This window comes from Girardinichthys multiradiatus, chromosome 23 (genome assembly GCF_021462225.1).
Source record: "Girardinichthys multiradiatus isolate DD_20200921_A chromosome 23, DD_fGirMul_XY1, whole genome shotgun sequence".
NCBI classification, from domain to species: domain Eukaryota; kingdom Metazoa; phylum Chordata; class Actinopteri; order Cyprinodontiformes; family Goodeidae; genus Girardinichthys; species Girardinichthys multiradiatus.
In genome coordinates, this window is record NC_061815.1 from 33,879,851 (window position 1) to 33,901,139 (window position 21,289).

At 38.1% G+C, this 21,289-nt stretch overlaps 1 protein-coding gene across 1 annotated transcript; it reads right to left on the minus strand.

Moving 5' to 3' along the window:
* Positions 1-114: 114 nt before the first annotated feature.
* Positions 115-18,361, minus strand: emx3 (empty spiracles homeobox 3). The gene is made up of 3 exons (XM_047352785.1): positions 17,539-18,361; positions 8,592-8,776; positions 115-760 (listed from the first exon to the last, which is right to left on the minus strand). Exons 1-3 carry the CDS (start codon positions 17,921-17,923, stop codon positions 593-595), a joined length of 738 nt encoding a protein of 245 aa, XP_047208741.1. The 5' UTR covers positions 17,924-18,361; the 3' UTR covers positions 115-592.
* Positions 18,362-21,289: the final 2,928 nt, after the last annotated feature.

A 21,289-nucleotide genomic window follows, 5' to 3' on the forward strand; every position in this document is an offset into this window, starting at 1 on the left:
ACTGCTGCTTAGACTTTTTTGTTTCAATTTAACTTATCTTTTTTTGTGCTGAATGATGCAGATTTGTTGAGTGAATTCTGATTTGTATTCCGAACACGCAGGAAAATGCATCTGTGCAGGCTGAAAAAGTTTAAACTGAAGCAATTATTCCCAGTGCTGAAACATTCAGAAATCTAAGCAGCACTAATATTTATCAAAGGTTTATCTGCAAGAGTCTTCTGTTTCATGCAGTGGCAGAAACAGCAATGACAAAGATACAAGATAAATGTGAGAAATATTTGGACAACTAGGGGAGATCTAAAAATCTGTGCCTGAACTTCAACATGAATCAAGCTTGCAGCAGTGTTGGTGTATGCTCGCTGGATGGGAAACACTCTAAAGCTCAGGATTTGAACACTGGCTGCTCAGCTGTTGTTTCGCTTGAACTAAACTTTAGATAAAGATGTTTCACACTAATCTTGGGCTTCATGGATGGATGGACTCATTTCATCTTAAAGTTTAATGTCAACCTAAAAGCAGTTTCAGCTCTGGTCCGACTCTCCAAGTGTCCTGATGTCTTTCATGTGTGTGTGAGACTATGCAGCGATGTAGTTTAGTCGTCGCTGATGACGTCCACGTCCTCACTGCCAGGCTGCTGTGTCGCTGCTCTCCAGCGGCTGACATGTTGGCTGCCTTTTCTCTTCTGCTGAGCCTCAGGAGACTCTTCCTCCAACTTCTGACGCTTGTGCTTCGTCCTGCGGTTCTGAAACCATACCTTCACCTGCACACACAGACACACAGAGCCACATAAAGATACAAGGTTTATAAATGTTTCAAATGTTCACTTATCCTTAATGTTTGTGCTTTCCTAAACCGAACAATCCAAAGTGACTATTCAAATGTCTGTCTGACCCATCATCAATAAAAAGTTGAATGGATCTGTGGCAACAAATTCCCTTTCAACTTCAGTCAAGGTTCTCTTGCTCTCTGCAGTTGCGCAATAAAAAAATAAACAACCTCATGCAATCCAACAGTGCGGTCGTTGTTCCAGCCCATCAGGTGCTGGTTATGCTTTCTAATGAGGCATCCTCTGTGTCTGCTGATCAACATTCATTCATTATGACTGTTGGATGCTTTGTGATACCACTAATTATGTTTCTCTGGCGCCGCTCTAGATGTGTCAGCTCCTTGTGGATGTGATTATTTACAGAGCTACAACTGGTCTACATGTGAACTAAATTACATGCAAACCAGACCATTTGTTCGGAGTTATTAACTTTTAATGTTGATGAGTGTAAGGTTAATGATCAGTCCTGACAAGGTCCAACATCACCGAGGAATAATAAGAAGCTGTTGCTACCCATCTGTCTGATAATATCGGGATGTATTTTGGGATGATATACTGGGATGTATTTTTACTTAATACTTTTTTTTTATAAAAAATGTTGCAGGTCTGTTTGTCATGTGTTGTTTTTGGTTTTAAGACCAACCAAGATGAAAAAAAATGTTGTTTTTACATTGTGGTAAATAATTTGGGTTAAACATGCTTCCACTTTCTCCTCCACCTTTCCAAATTCCCAAATAGTTTCTAATGAAAATCTTCAACTCTGCAGGATTTTATAAAAAGAGCGGTCCGAACTTTGAAGCTGTTACTGTCAGTTATCAGTAGTTTGGAAACAGGGAAGATTTCAATGGTTGTAGGTATAAAGATTTTGATATTTTCCAGAGCTGTCCCAGCAGTTTAGATCTAAGGATCCAAAGGCTGTTGTTAGGAATCCAGGCAGGTAAATAAATTAGGCTCAGATCTTAAGATAAATATTTTCTAAAATGATTTACAGACATGAAACCCGTTTTAATTAATTCCCAGTTCCAAATAATTGATCCTAATTATTTACAATCTGATTAGAATCTGTTACAAAATAAAGTGAAAAAAACTGAACCCACATTGTTTTGGGTAGTTAAAGCACAGAAGCTGTCTCCACCAACTGCAAACACGACTAAGAACAATGACAAGCCATTTGGAAACCTTCACACAGCTACTAGCCACAAACACAACAAGCTGTGATGCTGTCACTGATAGGAACGAATGTGTGAGAGCTGCTCAGTGATTTAAGACCTGTTCAATGGTAAAACATGACCATGACACACGGAGCTGTTTAAACTTGCCGAGCTGGCTCCGAAGTCGTGTTGCGCAATCTATCCAAAGCTGCAGGCTTTGGATCCACACGATGGATGCTCGAGTTACCTCCAAACTTTGGATAGGTTTACCACAAATTATACTGAGGAATCAAAGTAAAGCTTCTTTACAGTGAAGGAAAACACAGGAATGACAAGAAGAAACAACATTCTGTGGATTTTTCTGATGGGAAACATTTATCCAGTCTTTTAATGTTCATCATTAGTTCAAATGGAAAATTGAAGAGAAATCATTACCTGCTTTTATCGCTGGATTTATTAGTTGAATGTTTCTGTAATGTAATGTCAGTATAGCTAAAAAACACAAACTGATTATTTGGATAAATATGGATCATGATTTTGAAAGTTTGTATTATTTGTTTGATACTTTAATAAAAGCTGGCTGGGTTTGATTTGAGAAGGATTACCCAACTGACAAACCTCTGCTGCTCAGAACCACGGGGGAACACATGATGTAAAGCCCATCCACGCTGGCATGCTTTGTAATTTAAAAAACTTCAAGTTGTACTCAATATGACAGCCTCATACCAGAGCTACAGCCTCACTACGCTGACAGCATGTTGTGTGAGTTATTGCAACACTCTTTCCAGCTGTAACAACCTTTTCACTCCATATGTGGCCATATGTACCACAACATGCTCAGCTGTTTTTCATCTACTCTCTGGATGCTAAACAAGAAGCACTTGTTCTGATGATTGTCAGGCCTGCCAGACGAGGAAGGAACTAGAACGTATGTGGTTGAGGTTCTGTGCAGAACATCTATTCACTTCCATTCTCTAATAACGTGAATTAATTGATTAACATTTTGGTGGTGTTTCTTTTCCATAGCAAGGTTACAAACTGATGATGAAGGTCCAGAAACCCTCACATTTCTATACCTGCTTAATTCATTTCCAAGGGCCCAGGTTCCTATCTCTAGTGGTTAGTGGATGTAAGGCAGGGTACACCCTGGACAGGTTTCCAGTCAATCACATAGCAACATAGAGATACACAACCATGCACACAATCACTCACACCAAAGGACAGCTTAGAGGGGCCAATTGACACTAACATGATGTTGAAAATCCCAGCTGTGTTGCGTTTGGAACACAGATGGGACCTTCTTGCTTCAACATGGTGGACAACAGTGCTACCCACTGGTCCATCATGCAGCCCAACCTGCCACAAATAAAGGAAAGATTTCAAATCACACAAGGTCATGAAAACATCCCAGCACAGACAAATTACCCATGGCATGACACCGATGATACAATCTGAAAGAGCTGTGGCATTTTGTGGAATGAGGTGTGGTGCAATGTGGTGTACCTCATACATCTGAAACGAAAATGTGCTGCTAACATCTAGAATGTTCTGAGCATGAAGGAGAGCATCTCTCTGCTGTGAAGAATGTCAGGGAGAAACCTAATTGGTGAGCACTTTGCAGTGATCCATTTGCTCTAAAAAGTATTTTTATTTGAGGAGAGAGTAGAGGGACCTATCCATTCTGAAGGACGTAGAGAACCACCGAGAACTGTTTTATATCATTTTGCTTCAACACTCAAGTTTGATTAATACATTAATACACATATAGATTTAGATCTATATAAGACCTGAGTCACTTTTTTTCTGCGAGGCCCCTCGTGGCCCCCAGCAGTAACAATAAAGTTTTATTGGAGTTTATTTGCATGCCAGCCTGAGATGTCCCACAGGAACGTTGATCACTCGATCATTACTGCCTGTAAAGACGTTCTGATTGCACAAAGCTGTAATTTATGAGTGATTAATAACCGCTGCTGGCAGCTGACTGGCAGAGCTGCATCCCTCTCTTCCTGTCTGTTGTTGTGAAATGAGCTCATAATTTATGAGTCACGTTGTGTCACTGGCGTCAGGAGTCGAACTCCACGCCAACTTAATGACAAACACCGTCCTGAGAAAAGGATTTTGCTGACTAATTGCCGACTCAGTATTCCTCAGACCCTAAGAACACAAACTGACATCACAACTAAAAATGCCACTGAGCAAGGCAGCAGGTTTGGGTTAAATCCTGACAAATTCATAAACAAGCACAGTTTGTCAACACTTTAATGAAGAAAATTAATGATAAAGAAAAAGATGAAAATTTTAAACTCTTTATTGCCAAAATATATTTTCAATTATGTATAAAAAAATTATTATTTTTGCTTTGAAACAGATAGCAAATTAAGTAAATTTAGGTCATTTGAACCCGGACCAACACAAAATAGATATACGTTGAGTTATTTAGTATGTGAATTAACTAATAGGCACAATTTGGCATAACTCCAACCACTAGATGGCAGCAAAGTGTTTCCTATATGGTTTTAGGTATGCACTGAATATGCATCAACAGACATTGGTAGCAAAGTGTATATATGCCACATTGGCTTTCTGTGGTTTGATACAAATAAACAAGAGACTAGATCTAGTTTAGTCTGAGTGGTTAAAATCACATCTTACACTGATTAGCTTTGTTTTTTGTTTGTTTTAAAGTAAGTGGATCTGTTTATTTTCTATTTTTCAGTCATCCACAAACGTTTATGTAGAGACACAAATTTTGTTCCTTGTAAACTCTCCAGCTTCAGCAAATAGATTAATTAATTCAGTTCAGTTGCAATGACACCTTAGAATATCTAAGAGGCACCAGCATGCTCTAGGACCCTCTCCTCCTGAAGAGGGTACCAAAGAATCATGTTACCACCAGTGCAGAGCTAACTGAACATTGGCAGCTACAGGGGTTGGACAATGAAACTGAAACACCTGTCATTTTAGTGTGGGAGGTTTCATGGCTAAATTAGACCAGCCTGGTAGCCAGTCTTCATTGATTGCACATTGCACCAGTAAGAGCAGAGTGTGAAGGTTCAATTAGCAGGGTAAGAGCACAGTTTTGCCCAAAATATTGAAATGCACACAACATTATGGGTGACATACCAGAGTTCAAAAGAGGACAAATTGTTGGTGCACGTCTTGCTGGTGCATCTGTGACCAAGACAGCAAGTCTTTGTGATGTATCAAGAGCCACAGTATCCAGGGTAATGTCAGCACACCACCAAGAAGGACGAACCACATCCAACATGATTAACTGTGGACGCAAGAGGAAGCTGTTTGAAAGGGATGATCGGGTGCTAACCCGGATTGTATCCAAAAAACATAAAACCACGGCTGCCCAAATCACGGCAGAATTAAATGTGCACCTCAACTCTCCTGTTTCCACCAGAACTGTCCGTCCGGAGCTCCACAGGGTCAATATACACGGCCGGGCTGCTATAGCCAAATCTTTGGTCACTCATGCCAATGCCCAACGTCGGTTTCAATGGTGCAAGGAGCGCAAATCTTGGGCTGTGGACAATGTGAAACATGTATTGTTCTCTGATGAGTCCACCTTTACTGTTTTCCCCACATCCGGGAGAGTTACGGTGTGGAGAAGCCCCAAAGAAGCGTACCACCCAGACTGTTGCATGCCCAGAGTGAAGCGTGGGGGTGGATCAGTGATGGTTTGGGCTGCCATATCATGGCATTCCCTTGGCCCAATACTTGTGCTAGATGGACTACCGAACCATTCTTGAGGACCATGTGCATCCATTGGTTCAAACATTGTATCCTGAAGGCGGTGCCGTGTATCAGAATGACAATGCACCAATACACACAGCAAGACTGGTGAAAGATTGGTTTGATGAACATGAAAGTGAAGTTGAACATCTCCCATGGCCTGCACAGTCACCAGATCTAAATATTATTGAGCCACTTTGGGGTGTTTTGGAGGAGCGAGTCAGGAAATGTTTTCCTCCACCAGTATCACGTAGTGACCTGGCCACTATCCTGTAAGAAGAATGGCTTAAAATCCCTCTGACCACTGTGCAGGACTTGTATATGTCATTCCCAAGACGAATTGATGCTGTATTGGCCGCAAAAGGAGGCCCTACACCATACTAATAAATTATTGTGGTCTAAAACCAGGTGTTTCAGTTTCATTGTCCAACCCCTGTAGATGCTATTTCTGTCGAAGAATAATATGAAGAACAGTATGAAATTCTGCAGGAAGTACAAGTATGGATTGCAGCAGATGGTGCAAAGTCATTTATCTGATGAACTCTTCTTCTCATTATTCAGGACATCTTGAGAAGAAAAGATGAGAGCTACCATGAATGCACTATGGTGTCAGAAGTGTAACATCCTACTATAATCCATGTGTGGGAGGAATACTGCCATTAACAAAGAATATCAAAATGCACCCTGAGACCAACTACTTCTAACAATCCAGAATAAATGTGTTGATAATTTGTGGACTTTCAGGCAAGATGGAGCAAATATGTCCCAAGGCAAAAATATCAAAGAAGTGGCTCAGAGGTCACATCAGTAAGATTTGGGACTTGTGATCAGGAAACTCCCCAAATACAGGTCCTTCTCAAAATATTAGCATATTGTGATAAAGTTCATTATTTTCCATAATGTCATGATGAAAATTTAACATTCATATATTTTAGATTCATTGCACACTAACTGAAATATTTCAGGTCTTTTATTGTCTTAATACGGATGATTTTGGCATACAGCTCATGAAAACCCAAAATTCCTATCTCACAAAATTAGCATATTTCATCCGACCAATAAAAGAAAAGTGTTTTTAATACAAAAAACGTCAACCTTCAAATAATCATGTACAGTTATGCACTCAATACTTGGTCGGGAATCCTTTGGCAGAAATGACTGCTTCAATGCGGCGTGGCATGGAGGCAATCAGCCTGTGGCACTGCTGAGGTCTTATGGAGGCCCAGGATGCTTCGATAGCGGTCTTTAGCTCATCCAGAGTGTTGGGTCTTGAGTCTCTCAACGTTCTCTTCACAATATCCCACAGATTCTCTATGGGGTTCAGGTCAGGAGAGTTGGCAGGCCAACTGAGCACAGTGATACCATGGTCAGTAAACCATTTACCAGTGGTTTTGGCACTGTGAGCAGGTGCCAGGTCGTGCTGAAAAATGAAATCTTCATCTCCATAAAGCTTTTCAGCAGATGGAAGCATGAAGTGCTCCAAAATCTCCTGATAGCTAGCTGCATTGACCCTGCCCTTGATAAAACACAGTGGACCAACACCAGCAGCTGACACGGCACCCCAGACCATCACTGACTGTGGGTACTTGACACTGGACTTCTGGCATTTTGGCATTTCTTTCTCCCCAGTCTTCCTCCAGACTCTGGCACCTTGATTTCCGAATGACATGCAGAATTTGCTTTCATCCGAAAAAAGTACTTTGGACCACTGAGCAACAGTCCAGTGCTGCTTCTTTGTAGCCCAGGTCTGGGGAATGCGGCACCTGTAGCCCATTTCCTGCACACGCCTGTGCACGGTGGCTCTGGATGTTTCTACTCCAGACTTAGTCCACTGCTTCCGCAGGTCCCCCAAGGTCTGGAATCGGCCCTTCTCCACAATCTTCCTCAGGGTCCGGTCACCTCTTCTCGTTGTGCAGCGTTTTCTGCCACACTTTTTCCTTCCCACAGACTTCCCACTGAGGTGCCTTGATACAGCACTCTGGGAACAGCCTATTCGTTCAGAAATTTCTTTCTGTGTCTTACCCTCTTGCTTGAGGGTGTCAATAGTGGCCTTCTGGACAGCAGTCAGGTCGGCAGTCTTACCCATGATTGGGGTTTTGAGTGATGAACCAGGCTGGGAGTTTTAAAGGCCTCACGAATCTTTTGCAGGTGTTTAGAGTTAACTCGTTGATTCAGATGATTAGGTTCATAGCTCGTTTGGAGACCCTTTTAATGATATGCTAATTTTGTGAGATAGGAATTTTGGGTTTTCATGAGCTGTATGCCAAAATCATCCGTATTAAGACAATAAAAGACCTGAAATATTTCAGTTATTGTGCAATGAATCTAAAATATATGAATGTTCAATTTTTATCATGACATTATGGAAAATAATGAACTTTATCACAATATGCTAATATTTTGAGAAGGACCTGTAGTCCTCACTAAGAACCAGTGGTCAGTCAGTGGTTATGACAGCAAACGGTGATCAACTCCCAGCAGTAACAATATAAGAATAGTATCCCATCAGCCAGGATTAAAACCAGAGATTGCTATCAAAAAGATAAATTTTTAAGGTCAAATGGGAAATTTCAATCTGAAGGATTTTCTAAACGTGTCTTAATTACTGTGTTTGTTAAAATATGTATTTAGGTAGAAGGCAAGCTCAGGTAGTGCCTTAGGCAAGATTAAGTAAGTTGAACTGATTTGCAAATTGAAAGATTACCAAATAAAGATGTGGCTGCTTTAAGGAAAATATGCTACATCAAGATTTTAACACAGTACTGTAAGCTTTTATTGACTAACCTCAGTATTTACTATAAGAAATATTTTACCTAAAAGTTCCCACAATGCCTGCACCTCCTCCTCCGCCCATATTTTCAAGGATGCCTTACCTGTGTCTCGGTCAAGCACAGCCCACTGGCCAGCTGCTTCCTCTCAGCTCCAACCACATAATGGTTTTTTTCAAAGGCCCGCTCCAAGCGCAGCAGCTGAGAGGGCGAGAAGGCCGTCCGAATCCGTTTGGGTTTCCTGGAGAATGGGCCATGAAGCAACAGGTTCTCTGGACTGCTGTCCTCTCCTAAAACAAACAAACAAAAAAAACAATTCAACTCTAGATATTTAATTTAATAATTTTATTTTAAAGGAATATAAAATTATGAAAAATCATGAGAAAGTAGACTAAGGTTCACGATAAAAAAGAGTTTATTTACCCATGCAAATTATGTTGAAAATCCAGTTACATGTTCCAACTTGGATACTGATATTTTTCTCATTACAAGTGAAGCTTAACATCCTCTCTTTTTATTTTCTGATGAGAATTAATGTTGGAATGCATTTTTTAGCAGTCTTGTCTGCAGGCAAATGAGCAACCTGCATGCAGCCTGAAAAGTAGACATCAGGGCTAATTATCGAAAATCATCAGGTGTGATCTCGATAAATTACAATATAATTGTAAATGTTTTTATTTTAGTGACTGAATTAATAAATTATGGTTAGCCACAAAAGGCTATTATAAGTACATTAATGGAAAGTTGGGTGAAAGGAAAAGGGTGGTGATAAAAGCTACATTGCAGTTTTTAAAGTAGTCTAAGACTCATCTTTTAAGACTGTTGCCATGTAACTTTCAACTGTGTCCCTGGGCCAATACACCTGAAATGGGTTCTACAGAATCTGGCTAATGACCCAATCATTAAACTGCAGAGACACAAGCTGACTGATCAACAATTGAAAAATCTTGTGGAAAAAATAAGAACATCCCAAAAATTCTAGATACATACATACAAAGTAAGTGAAAATATAGGATCTAAAAGGGGTTTACTTTCTTTTTACAATGACTGTATTTATTGCTAGGCAGAATATAGTCAAATCACATGTTGGAATACTTTTAGGGATTTTTACCACAAGTGTTTAGTGAATAGATTCTAATGTAAGGGATTTAACTTGATCAGATGAACTGGCACTTTAGTGTTCAATAAACATGATGGTAGTAACTTTCTGGTGCATTTGAAGTGTTATGGTTTACCATTGTACATGAACTTAGTTAAAACTGGGTCCCCAGGTATCAGTTCTTAGAGGGGCCCTTGATCTTCAACGCTCAGGGGCCCCTATGGGTTTTAAATCCTTATCTGAAATTAGGCTGACATTTCAGTTTGTAAAAATATTTTCTTTCCTTGGTTTTATGCAACATTATGATGTTTTGAGAAACTGATTTTAAGGATTTTATTAACTTTAAGTCATAATTATCAAAATTAACAGAAATGAACACGTAAAATACATAAATCTGTGTGTAATGAATGTATGTAAGAGTTTCACTTTTGAATTCTAAGTACTGGTATAAATTCACTTTTTAGTGATATTATTATATTGAGATCAACCTGTTTTTCAAGCTGCAAGGATTTTTCTAGCAATCAGTTGTCCTTTTTCGTCAAAACAAAACTGGAGCTGAAAACAAAGAAGTCTAAAGGTTCTGAGGCCCACACTGGTCCGAGGTACACGACTCAAACTAATTGATGTCTCTACCTATTCCCTGTTTTGTGATAATGTGAACATGGAAGCAACACTTTTCCATATAATTTCACCTAATTCTTCTTTTCTGAACATACACTGAACATCTTCAGGGTTTTCTCTTTTTCTTTTTGCTAAACTGAGCACAAATCAGAAGCTGCAGTGTCCCGTTGTTGCGACATGCCTGTGTGTCTGTTTGCTCTGCCTAATCTGAACAAACACGTTGTCTGACATTTGCATCTCAATTAGGAGTCAAGTTGCAGACTAAAATTTAAAGGCTCGTCAACAAACATAATGAAGAACTGCAGAAACTTGTGTGGATTCTCTTCTGGAGTTCTGGTTCTGGATCCTGTTTTAATCTGATTTTACTGAGGTGTTCTACTGGCTTTCATTTCTGCACCAGAAACAAGAAGGGTTCTGATATAATTATGGGACCTCAGAGGGAAGGTTTTATGTGTGAAACCTTTCAAAATTTTAGTTTTTTGAGTTTAAGATTAACATAATTTGTCTTTAAGAAAGATGTTTAGAGAAGATGAATCAGCAGATGTACGTCCACTTTTATTGTCCGCTTTTATGCAAATGAACAAAAACCCGAAAGCTGTGGAGTCTGTTTCCTCATCATCTGTATTGATGGAAAATAAATCCAGTGGAGCTCCAGACATGATTTCTTTTAAATGTTATAAATTAGATCTGCAGCCAGCATCTCAATCTGAGACATGGTTGGCAAAAAGTTCAAAAGTCCAGAAAATTAAAAGCCTCTGGTGAAAAGACAGAGAAGGAAATCAGTTGCAAAGTCAGCTTTTTTTTTTTGCAGTTTTTTGTCAAATAAATATTTTTGGCATTTTGAATTGTTTTTTAACCAAATGTTTTGGTTTAAGCCGACTTTCTGATGTACAAACCTCAAATGAAAAACATTTCAACCAGGTTCAGCTTTGCCGACTCAAGCTATCTGAAAACATGCTCTTTAAATGCTAATTGACTTTATTTCCATGCAGGTCATTTCTGCATTTTTCCATTTCGGTTTGTGTGATTTTACTGAGGTGTTAAAGTGAGTTTCACCTCTGGAACAAACACGAAGCTCATTTGTTTATGAGACGAAGTGGTTGAAAAGTACGAGCGACAGCGACGTTGAAACGGTTTCTCTTTGTGTCTTCGCTCCAAACTGACGCGCAGCTTCTGCTTTTATTTTTCCTGACCGTGTATTGAAATCGCACGTAAAACTGTCAGTACATTTTTACATAAAAACAAATATGTGCTTGGGTTCTTTTTAGCCGGCTGAAAAGAAGCCGTGGCCACCGTCACGTCTACGCAAAAGAGCGGGCTGAGCGACAATGACGACCGGCAGACAGCCGGCATAATCTAGGCACCTTTTATTTGGCGTTAGCCACCTTTTTCACATGCAAATTCAGAGTCGTCACTGATGGCTGTCATGGTTTGCAAATATTTCTGTTCAGTGTCAAATGATACTTTAATGTAACAACTGCTCTAGTCAAAAAAATGTATACGATAGGCTGCAGAATTTAATAGCTAGCTTCCTCCTCGTCTTCCAGTTTTACTCTAATCAAAGCGGTTAAAATGGAACTGGAGACGTTTGAAGGGTTTTAGGTTCATGGCCAGTTGAGGCTAACTGTGCAGCGGCTAATCGTTGCAGTTAAGGGACATTTTGATTTTGATATGGAAATGGAGTGAAAAATCAGATCAGAACTAGAAATCCAAAAGAGTGGGAATGACTTTGAGGATTCAGAAACATTTAAAGATGATCCGATGTACAGCACAAAGGGCAAACAGTTAAATTGGGTTTTAGATCGATTTTTGTTGGAAAAAGCAAAGCATTAAGCTCCCTGTAGAAGATTCCTCGGTATGCCTTCTTGAATTAAGCAAACCGGGAGGCCATGAAACTTGATACTCAGTTGGATCTGAATTGAGCTTCACAGATTCAGAACATAAGGATAAGAATCAGCAGACAGTCAGAGACCAACAAGGCATCTCTGCATCAGAATGAAAACACTTCAGGAGAAATTTCTAGGGAATTAACTTTATTGCCATTTATATTCTTTAGCTTAATAGTTTACAGCACATTTGCTCTTCATCTTGGAAGCTTTAACAATAACCCCAGGACCCCTACAATTTGTTGATGCATTGTGTTGATCAAATAAAGCAGTTGATCTGGCTGCATACTAAACCCTGCTGCATTTTAACAGCCTGCAGGACAGGAAGCAGGTGCTTCTGGCCTTTTCACAAATAAGTTCTCACAGTAATCACCAGGTTCATGTCTCATCAATGACTTCTGTCTTTAACGTAGTAAAATATTATCTGTAATAGTTCTGACACAAAATTTAAACATTTGCCTTTCTGTACAGCTTAAGATGCAGAAGATGAAAATGGAGCGCAGAGTGGGGAAAGCCAAAACCTTCATAACTAAATCCGACCTGTTTGCCTTTGAGCTTTATGCACACTTAAGGCAATTAAACTAAAACTGTTACAATGAAACATACTTTTGATTACATTTTTCTGACATGTTTACTGTTATCTTAATAAAAGTATAAGTTATTGAACAAAAACAATCACCCAGAGATCAGAATTGGACCAAATTTTCCTTCCTTCTGCTGATCAGAAGGTCAAGTAGCAAAATATCTGATTTCTTTTCAGTTTGTAAAATGCCTAAAAACTAAGCACTCCATAACATAGAGTTTAGGGACAAAACATATGCTCTGACGCATATCTTGTATTTGCTTAATTTAGATTTGAAACTTCTACCTCTATTAAATAACCTACAGCCTGTTTCTATTCTCTGCTTTAAGTGTTATAGTCATTGAAATTGACTAAATCAGTATTGACAGGTGAGACCCCAAAGAAACTGGTAGATCAGTATTGGTCAAAAACGCCTTATCTGTCCTCATTTAAAACCTTAATTCTTAGTTGGAGCAGACAAATTAAGCAGTTGTAGCAATGATTTAGCAACAAACAACATAAAATCAAGCTTTGGTACATTGACTCTGTCATCATGGGTTATCTGCAAAAACTCATCCATGCATTTATCTTTAGCTGAATTGATTACTGCAACAGTGACTTCGTAGGTCTTCCTAAAAAGTCAGACAGCTGCAGCTGATCCAGAACACCCGCATCCTCACATCACCTCAGTACTAAAATCCTTACAGTAGCTCCCTATGCCTCAGAGAATAGACTTTAAAATACTTCTGTTAGTTTATAAATCACTGAGTGGCTTAGCACCAAAATACATAAAAAATGTGTTGTTGTATCAACCTTCCAGAATACTCAGGGCTTTTGGTTTGAGTCTACTGTGCATCCAGAATCAGAACCAAACATGGAGAAGCAGCATTCAGTTCTTATGCTCTGCTAATCTGGGACAAACTTCCAGAAAACCACAAAAATGGTGAATCCTTGAGTTCTTTTAAATCAAGGTAAAAACCCATTTGTTTAGATTTGCCTTGTTCTATTTAAACTGTTAACTAAAACATCATTAGTCTCAGTCTGTAGTCCAATCTTTCATTAATATCCTTTTTTTTATGCCACTGCAATGTACTTTTTTCTACATGTTTTGTCTTTTTATGTTTGCATTATGTAAAGCACATTTAATAGTGTTGTAGCTGAAATGTGCCATTCAAATAAACTTGCCCTGCCTTGCCGAACTTCATTTAACAATGAATATTACTGTAGTTTTCTTTGCATTAAAGGCACACAATAGGGCCAATTTCCTAAAACAAACACAACTATGGCTGTTTATGCATTGCTTACAATTACAATGCAACTTTTATTTCCTTGAAGGTACTTTCTAAAGTTATCATTATCCTTATGTTCTAGCATCCAAACCCAAAGGCACTTTTCTCTAAAACCACAAGCAAAACGGATAAAGTGAGCTATTTAAAGCGGTTTACCAGATTGTAAATAAAATCTGACAAAATATCTTGAAAATGTAGGAAGGTATAACTGATCCTCACTAAACAACATGACATCACACATCCTACATTATTTTTTGGGAAAAACTGATTTAAAATGTAGAAGCTGTAAGTGCTGCTTCCATATGATTCAAGAGGGAAAATAGCAGCCAGGTGCTGCTGGTCAAATGCATTTATTAGCTGACCATAAACAGAATTATCAAGGGTTTTAGGCAGTTTGCTGCTTTCTAGCACACAGAAGTGAGCTAACATAATGTGAAAACAGAAAGATATCATCTATGGCCTTAGAGAAGCAACTCTATCCATCAAACTGGTAATAAGAGTATTAAGACCATTTCTTAACAATTTGAAGTCCATCAATCAATAACAAAATACACAAGAGCTTCATCTCAGACTCTGCAGGTCTAAGTTAGCATGTTAAATGTTAAAACTCATGACAGGGCAAGTCAATTAGTAAAGACTAAAAGTGAATCAACTGTTAGGCACGGCAGTGGAAGGGTAATGATTTGGGCTTGTTTTGCAACCACAGGACCTGGGCATCTTGCAGTCATTAACCTAAAAGTGAACTCCTCTGTATATCAAATATGAGGCTTCCTGTCTGACAGCTAATGCTCCTTCCAAACTGAGTCAACAACAGGACAATGGTGTAAAACACAGCAGCAAACTACAAGAGAAAGAAAAGAATCAAAGCCCCACAAAGCTGTGCAAAGATCAATGAACTGAAACAATGCTGGAAAGAAGACAGGGACAAAATTCCTGCAAAACCATGTGAATGCCAGATAGTCATTTAGAAGATGAATCCATAGACTTATTGCTGTAAAGGTGGTTTTATCATGTTTAGATGATGAGAGGGGTGAATTTCTACACATTGATTTTCTATTTTGATTTAGTTTCTGCTAAATAAAAGCTGTAGTATGTCACGTGATTTTATATTTAGTGACTGTTTCATATCAAACAGAAACAAAGACAAGGACATTTAATCGGTTCCCAGTGATAAGTTGGAGCCACAGAGACAGGAGCTGCAGAAGTGAGGCTGTCAACTGCCACCACATAGTGAAGAAAAATGTGTCTGCATGAGAGGAGGTGCAGCAGACAAAGGAAGAGGAGGAGAATAAAGAAGGGTTAACACGACTACCTGAGTGGGACCGAGACAGGTAACAGAAACTCCTCAAGCTGACAGCTGAGAACAGCTTTATTTCTGCTGAAGGTAGTTTTTGGCTGTCATTACAGATCGATCCCTCATCAGTCAAACGTGTTGCAAAGCTCAAGTTAACAGACTACATATCTGATATATTTTACTGTGAGACAAATATATTATACAGTACAAATGTTAAAGGAAACAGAAAAGCTATAGTCCCTTCATAAATTTTAATATCTGCCTGCCTATACTTTTAAAACACCTAAAATGATAATGTAAACTTACTAATCATCTTCAACTTCTTTAAAATATTTGAAAATTCCTATTGAAAAAATAAACTTTTCAATTCAGATTTGATAAGCAACAGATCCTCGGAAAGTGTTAACTTTACAAAGACCTTTCAAAAAATCTTCTAAAAAAAGGTGAAAAAAATTACTAAATTGACTCAATCTTTTATGTGAGTATGTTGCAGCCTGACATACCAGAATTTATTCATTTTAACAGCTAAAAAAAGGCTGATGACATAAAAGATCATTTTCTGTATGCTTGCTTTATATAGGCCGCCAAAAAAAAAAAAAAAAAACACAAAATTGATGTCTTTTGTTTCAAATAAAATATTAAATATATTATTATTAAAATTTAAAGAGTATTTATAAATATTTCCAAAATGCATTCATTTAAAATCTGATATTTTATTTGTGTTGTGTCTTCACTAGGTGAATGACTGCTTTTTGAAATGTATACATATTTACCAATCTTGCTTTTTATATCTTATTATTAAACTCCAAATTTTTTTAAAGAAAACAAAACAGTACATTCACTTTAAAATGTGGCAACTTTACTAAGAATTGCTTTTAGAATAAAATCATAGATTGCTTTCATAAAAATTTAATTTTAACAGAGAAGCAATTTGAATAACAACTTAATTGTGGTATAATAAACTGCTCGTATATATATATATATATATATATATATATATATATATATATATATATATATATATATATATATATATATATATATATATATATATATGGCAGGTGTTTGTTTTCTTCAAGTAGATTTAAGTTTTGATTTATTTGCTCTGACATTCTGTCTAAGCATTCTAAGCATTTTACACGAATATATGTGCCAGAGTTCTTCACATGTTATTAAAAAAAAATCACTTCAAAATTTTTGAATTAAAAAAGTTCATCAAAAACAGAAAAGCTGCCTCCTCATAAACAAACAATAACAATCAACAACACGACGCAGGTGTGAGATGGGTTCACGGCATGTCAGGAAATTTTGTTCAAACTCTTATGATTTTAAAGCGACAGCTGAAGAGAATTCAGTCCTGTCGTGATTTTCATTTACTTGTTTTTTTTTTTTTCTAAAACGAAAACTCGTAAAGAAAAAATTCTGTATAAACTTATCAAATTGATTCTTATGTACAATACTATCAAATCGATCACATTTTATTTTTAGAAAAGAATTTGAAAAACTTTTTGAATTTAATTCAAATAAGATGTATTTACTTTTCCTTTTGTTTGCTGTTTTTGTTTCTTAGTTTTGTGGTTTCGTGTGTTTTCTTTTTTCTAATATTCGAAATTAACTTTTTTATTATTTTAAGATCTGTATAAACCAACAAATCAAGGCATTTGCCTTCATTTTAGCAGTTTTATCTTGAATTATATCAATCCATTGTTTTACGTAAATAATTATGTTAGCTGTTTTATAATATTTCTTAATTTGTGTTGTTTTAAGGTTAAAACGTATTGATTGTTTAGATTTTTAATAAAATGCATTTAAATCGTCATTTGGTGAAAATCTTATCTTATTCTGAACTTCTGAGCTGCTGCACTTCACCACTCTGAAAGTGTTCACGCTGCTTTCGACCACAAACAACAAAGAAATTATTTGAATGAAAAAAACAAAACCATCTCCAATAAAATAAATATTAATAACAATAACGGATGGTGCAGCTGTAATGGTGAACGCCATTCACATTCATTCTTTACAATAAAGCCAAGAAAACACTCCAGTTTAGGAAAGAAGAGAGAGACGTTTAATTCTGTGGGAAAGAGAACATTTTTTTATAAATTGTAGAATATGAAACGCAACAAACTTAGCTTTAATCTGCGCACATGAAATGTTAAAGCGCGCAAATGACAGCCTGCAAGGAAAGTTTATTTTAGTGAGTGGATAAATCTTAAAATATCAACAGCGATAAAGCATTGACAAACTCAATATGAAGGAGGAAAAGTTGTGAGAGGCAGCAGCGGGTCGCCCTCGGCTCACCTTGGAAGCGGTGTCCTAGGAAGCGGCTCCGCAGCACCCAGGGGTAGAAGCTGAGCGCGTCCCGATGCTGCGGGCTGAAGAAGCTCTGCGGGGGGATCTGCAGCGGGTGCAGCGGCAGCCCGCCGGGGCTCTGCGTATGCGTCCCGGTCTCCTGCAGCATCATGTCCGGCCCGGCAGAGAACAATGTCCTCCTGCTGCCCCCATGGAAGCAGGAACCGAAGACCCCGGTGGCTGAAGCCGGGTGCAGAGAGTCCGGGAAGCGGAGCGCAGTGGGACGGATGGGTTCATCCCCGGAGCTGCCGCCGCCGCTGCTGTGACTGCTCGCCTCTTTCCCCACCAGAGACTCTATGGTGAAGCATTTCTTGTTACTGCTGTGCTGGAACATGGTGAGCACCTGAAGCTGAGAGGATGAAGAAGATATTTAAATATTCGCGTCCAGTTAGTCCAGTCTCTCGGACTATTGGGGTTCAGATTCCCAGTTCCCCCATAACTCTTCCAGACAGTTGGCCTGTGCGCACCAGCTGTGCGTAAATTCCAGATTGGAGCTCCTGCGGGAGCGGCTGAAGTTTCCTGTCTCCTCCGCCTCAGCGCGTAAACAAAAATCACAAAGTTTGATCCGGATCCGATTCTGGCACCGCTCGGAGTCTCCGAGCTGCTGCGGACGAGTCTGACCGTCGAGCGTCGGTAAAGTAACCTCGGATCAGTGGGTGTCTCCACGAACCTGCTGCCTCCTCATGCTGGAGTCTGATTAACCGGGAGAGTCCGTACAAGCGCACATACCTGCCGGAGGTGTGTTGTGAGCATGCGCAGAGGCAGCCGCTGCCACAGCCATTTTGTTAATGGGGTGGATGAGGAGGAGGGGGATGTCAAAGGTGATGATGATAATGACTGACAGTGATGATGAGGATGATTAATATGAGGTCATAACAAATATTATTAATAGACACGCTAATTAAAACCCATCAGCAATCATCAGTGTCGCTTTACATTTTAAAGAGAGCTGAAAAATATCGTTTGTTTCTAAAAGAACAAAAATGTGCAGGTTTGCGTTTTTGCCAGCCTAAGATCTAGCTTTGATTTTCACTTTCATTTCTTTTTAGTGAAGTTCTTTAGGTTCTTTGTGTAATTTTTGACCGCAGGATATATTAAGCACCAGCTTAGTCTCCTTTGTGTACCTTTGCATTTTTTGAGCTTTCATTTTTTTACTGTTTCGTTTTTGTTAAATTTCTTGGTGCATTCGATCTTTTGTGGTCAACAAATTTTTTTACATTTACAATTTTTATACGACATATAAATCGCGTGGGTTCTCACCGGGTACTCCGGCTTCCTCCCACAGTCCAAAAACATGCCTGTTAGGTTAATTGGTCTCTCTAAATTGCCCTTAGGTGTATGAATGAGTGTGTGCTTGGTTGTTTGTGTGTTGCCCTGTGATGGACTGGCAACCTGTCCAGGGTGTACCCTGCCTCTCGCCCATAGACTGCTGGAGATAGGCACCAGCTCCCCCGCGACCCACTATGGAATAAGCGGTATAGAAAATGACTGACTGACGACATAAAGCTCTTTTTATTTATTTTGCATCTTCGTTAGTTTTCTTCTTCTCAGTAGTTCTTTTATACCCATTTTTCTTTTTGTTTTATTATTTTTTTATGCCTTTTGGTCATTTTGTTGTTTCTAATATTTTCTTTCTTTGCAATTTGTTTTCCCTCTTTTGTAATTTTGTTTTTCTTTGAGGTTAATTTTCTGTGCCTCTTTGAAGGGTTTTATTTCAGTATCATATTTAAGTGGTCATATGTTTGCATATTTTTGTTCCTTTGTACTTTGTTGCTCCTCTCTGCCTCTCTGTGAGACCTCTCTCTTTCTTTTGGTCGTTTTATACTTTCACAGTATTTTGTGTCATTGCTGTAAAATTTAGTTGCCGTCTTCGCCTCCATTTGTAATAGGTTTAATCAATTTTCTCTCTCCTTGTTTTTGTCCTTTTGTTTGTTTCTCTGTATCTGAAAAAAAACCTAATAATTCAAGTAAAATAATTGTCAACACTTTGACAATAGCTGGGCTGTTTGCGGACCTATCACAACTTAGAAGGCATTATTATTATTATACTTTTTACAGTTTTGTGTGGTTCTGCTTCTATTTTTTTCTGTTCTCCTGCTTCGTGACTGGAGCTGTGGTTGGGCATCATGTTTTTATCCTGTTCATTTGTCACTTACAAACTAAAATTTGTTGAACTCAGACATCCATGCCAATCATTACATTTTAGTTAAAAGGCACTGTAATGCAGATTTAAAGTTGGATGTAAAGAGACAGCAGGAAAACTCTGAGCATGTCTGTGCATCCCTCAGTGACCCTGTAGGTCAAAGGTCAGATCCATTTCCTCCTCCAGTTCTTGTTTTCTTGTTAGATTCTTGTGTTGTGGCTAATGTCGACAAATTAACTTCACATCAGTCAAAATTGACAACAGCCAACTCGGCTGGAAGTTATCCAATCCTTCGATCAAAAAATTATAAAAGACATTAAAAGAAAAGAACAAAGTGAACTAAATTTAAAACTTAGATATTCTTTAATTGATTAAAAAAATCCGATAAATGTAATAAAATAAAACAGAAAACGAATCCAATAAAAACATAAAATGATACAAAAAAGCAGAGGAAGAGTCTTGAACCAGATCTAAGCCCCATAAAAACATATTTGAGTCTTCAGCTGGTTTAGATTTATAACTCCCAGTAGAGCTTTTCTGCCCTTGAAAATATGTCCCACAACCTAAGTCGGTGCTTCAAGAACGAGTACCAAACAGACAATTTATTAAAATAAATTTAATTTTATCCACATAAATTGTTAAAACTGATGTGGCTTTTACTGATTTTTGTTTAAAAACTTTGCATCACATTTTTGCAGTGTGTAACAGCAACTGAGTACTATAAACCAAAATCACATTACAATACATAAAGCTCCAGGTAAAAATAATAAGCAAAAATTATAACACATGAAAAATGTGATTTATTAAAAGTAAAATGAAAAAAAAATCAGATGGCAGAGGAAGTCCTGAAAGAGATTCATTTAAAGAAAAAAAAAAAAAACACAATATCATATTTTGGGTCTTCAGCTTGGATTTATGTATTTAGACCATCCAGCAGAACTTTTCTGTCCCAGCTAGAAAAAAATGCTCCACAAACTAGGTCCCAGGTTGTCAGAGCGACTAGCCGCCTTTATTAGAATACAGTAGAGCTAATTCTATCCTCTGAAGTTGTGAAAAGTTCCCTAAAGTGTTCTCAAGACGAGGAGGAGTTTTACGTAAAAACTTGAAAAAAGGGAAGATCTTTATAAGCAGGTGGAGCTGCGGGTTTTTCTTTTAAAACTTTAATCTTTCTTTAGTGTCAATTGTTACTGAGATCTGTATATGTTAGTTTAAATGACCCTCTAATAGATATCTGAAAAGCCTAATTTATAGAATAAAGATTATTTATGCGAGCTGCTTTCTAATAAGAGGAATTTCAGGTTTTGCATGTTGTTTTGAGGGGCAGGGGAAGAATGCAGTTCTCAGAAATAAACACTGATGAGTCAAACAGGGTGCCTTAAAAATGGATGTGTCTGATGAAACTTGTAGTTTTGGTTATGCTGGTGCACAGACACTAGGGGCGCTACGCTAAGGAGTGATTTAACAGTTTGTGCTTCTGAAGTTTTATTTTTAGCAGTAAAACAATTTAAATGTTGACTTTCTGTCAGAACAGATATGGAGCTCTTATTTGGTCATGAA

Coding starts and splice junctions, on each gene's coding strand:
- emx3 (XM_047352785.1), bottom strand. CDS start 17,923: ATGTTCCAGCACAGCAGTAACAAGAAATGCTTCACCATAGAGTCTCTG. Junction 8,777..17,538: donor CCTAGGACACCGCTTCCAAG/GTGAGCCGAGGG, acceptor TGTTTGTTTTAG/GAGAGGACAGCAGTCCAGAG. Junction 761..8,591: donor TGTGCTTGACCGAGACACAG/GTAAGGCATCCT, acceptor CTGTGTGTGCAG/GTGAAGGTATGGTTTCAGAA.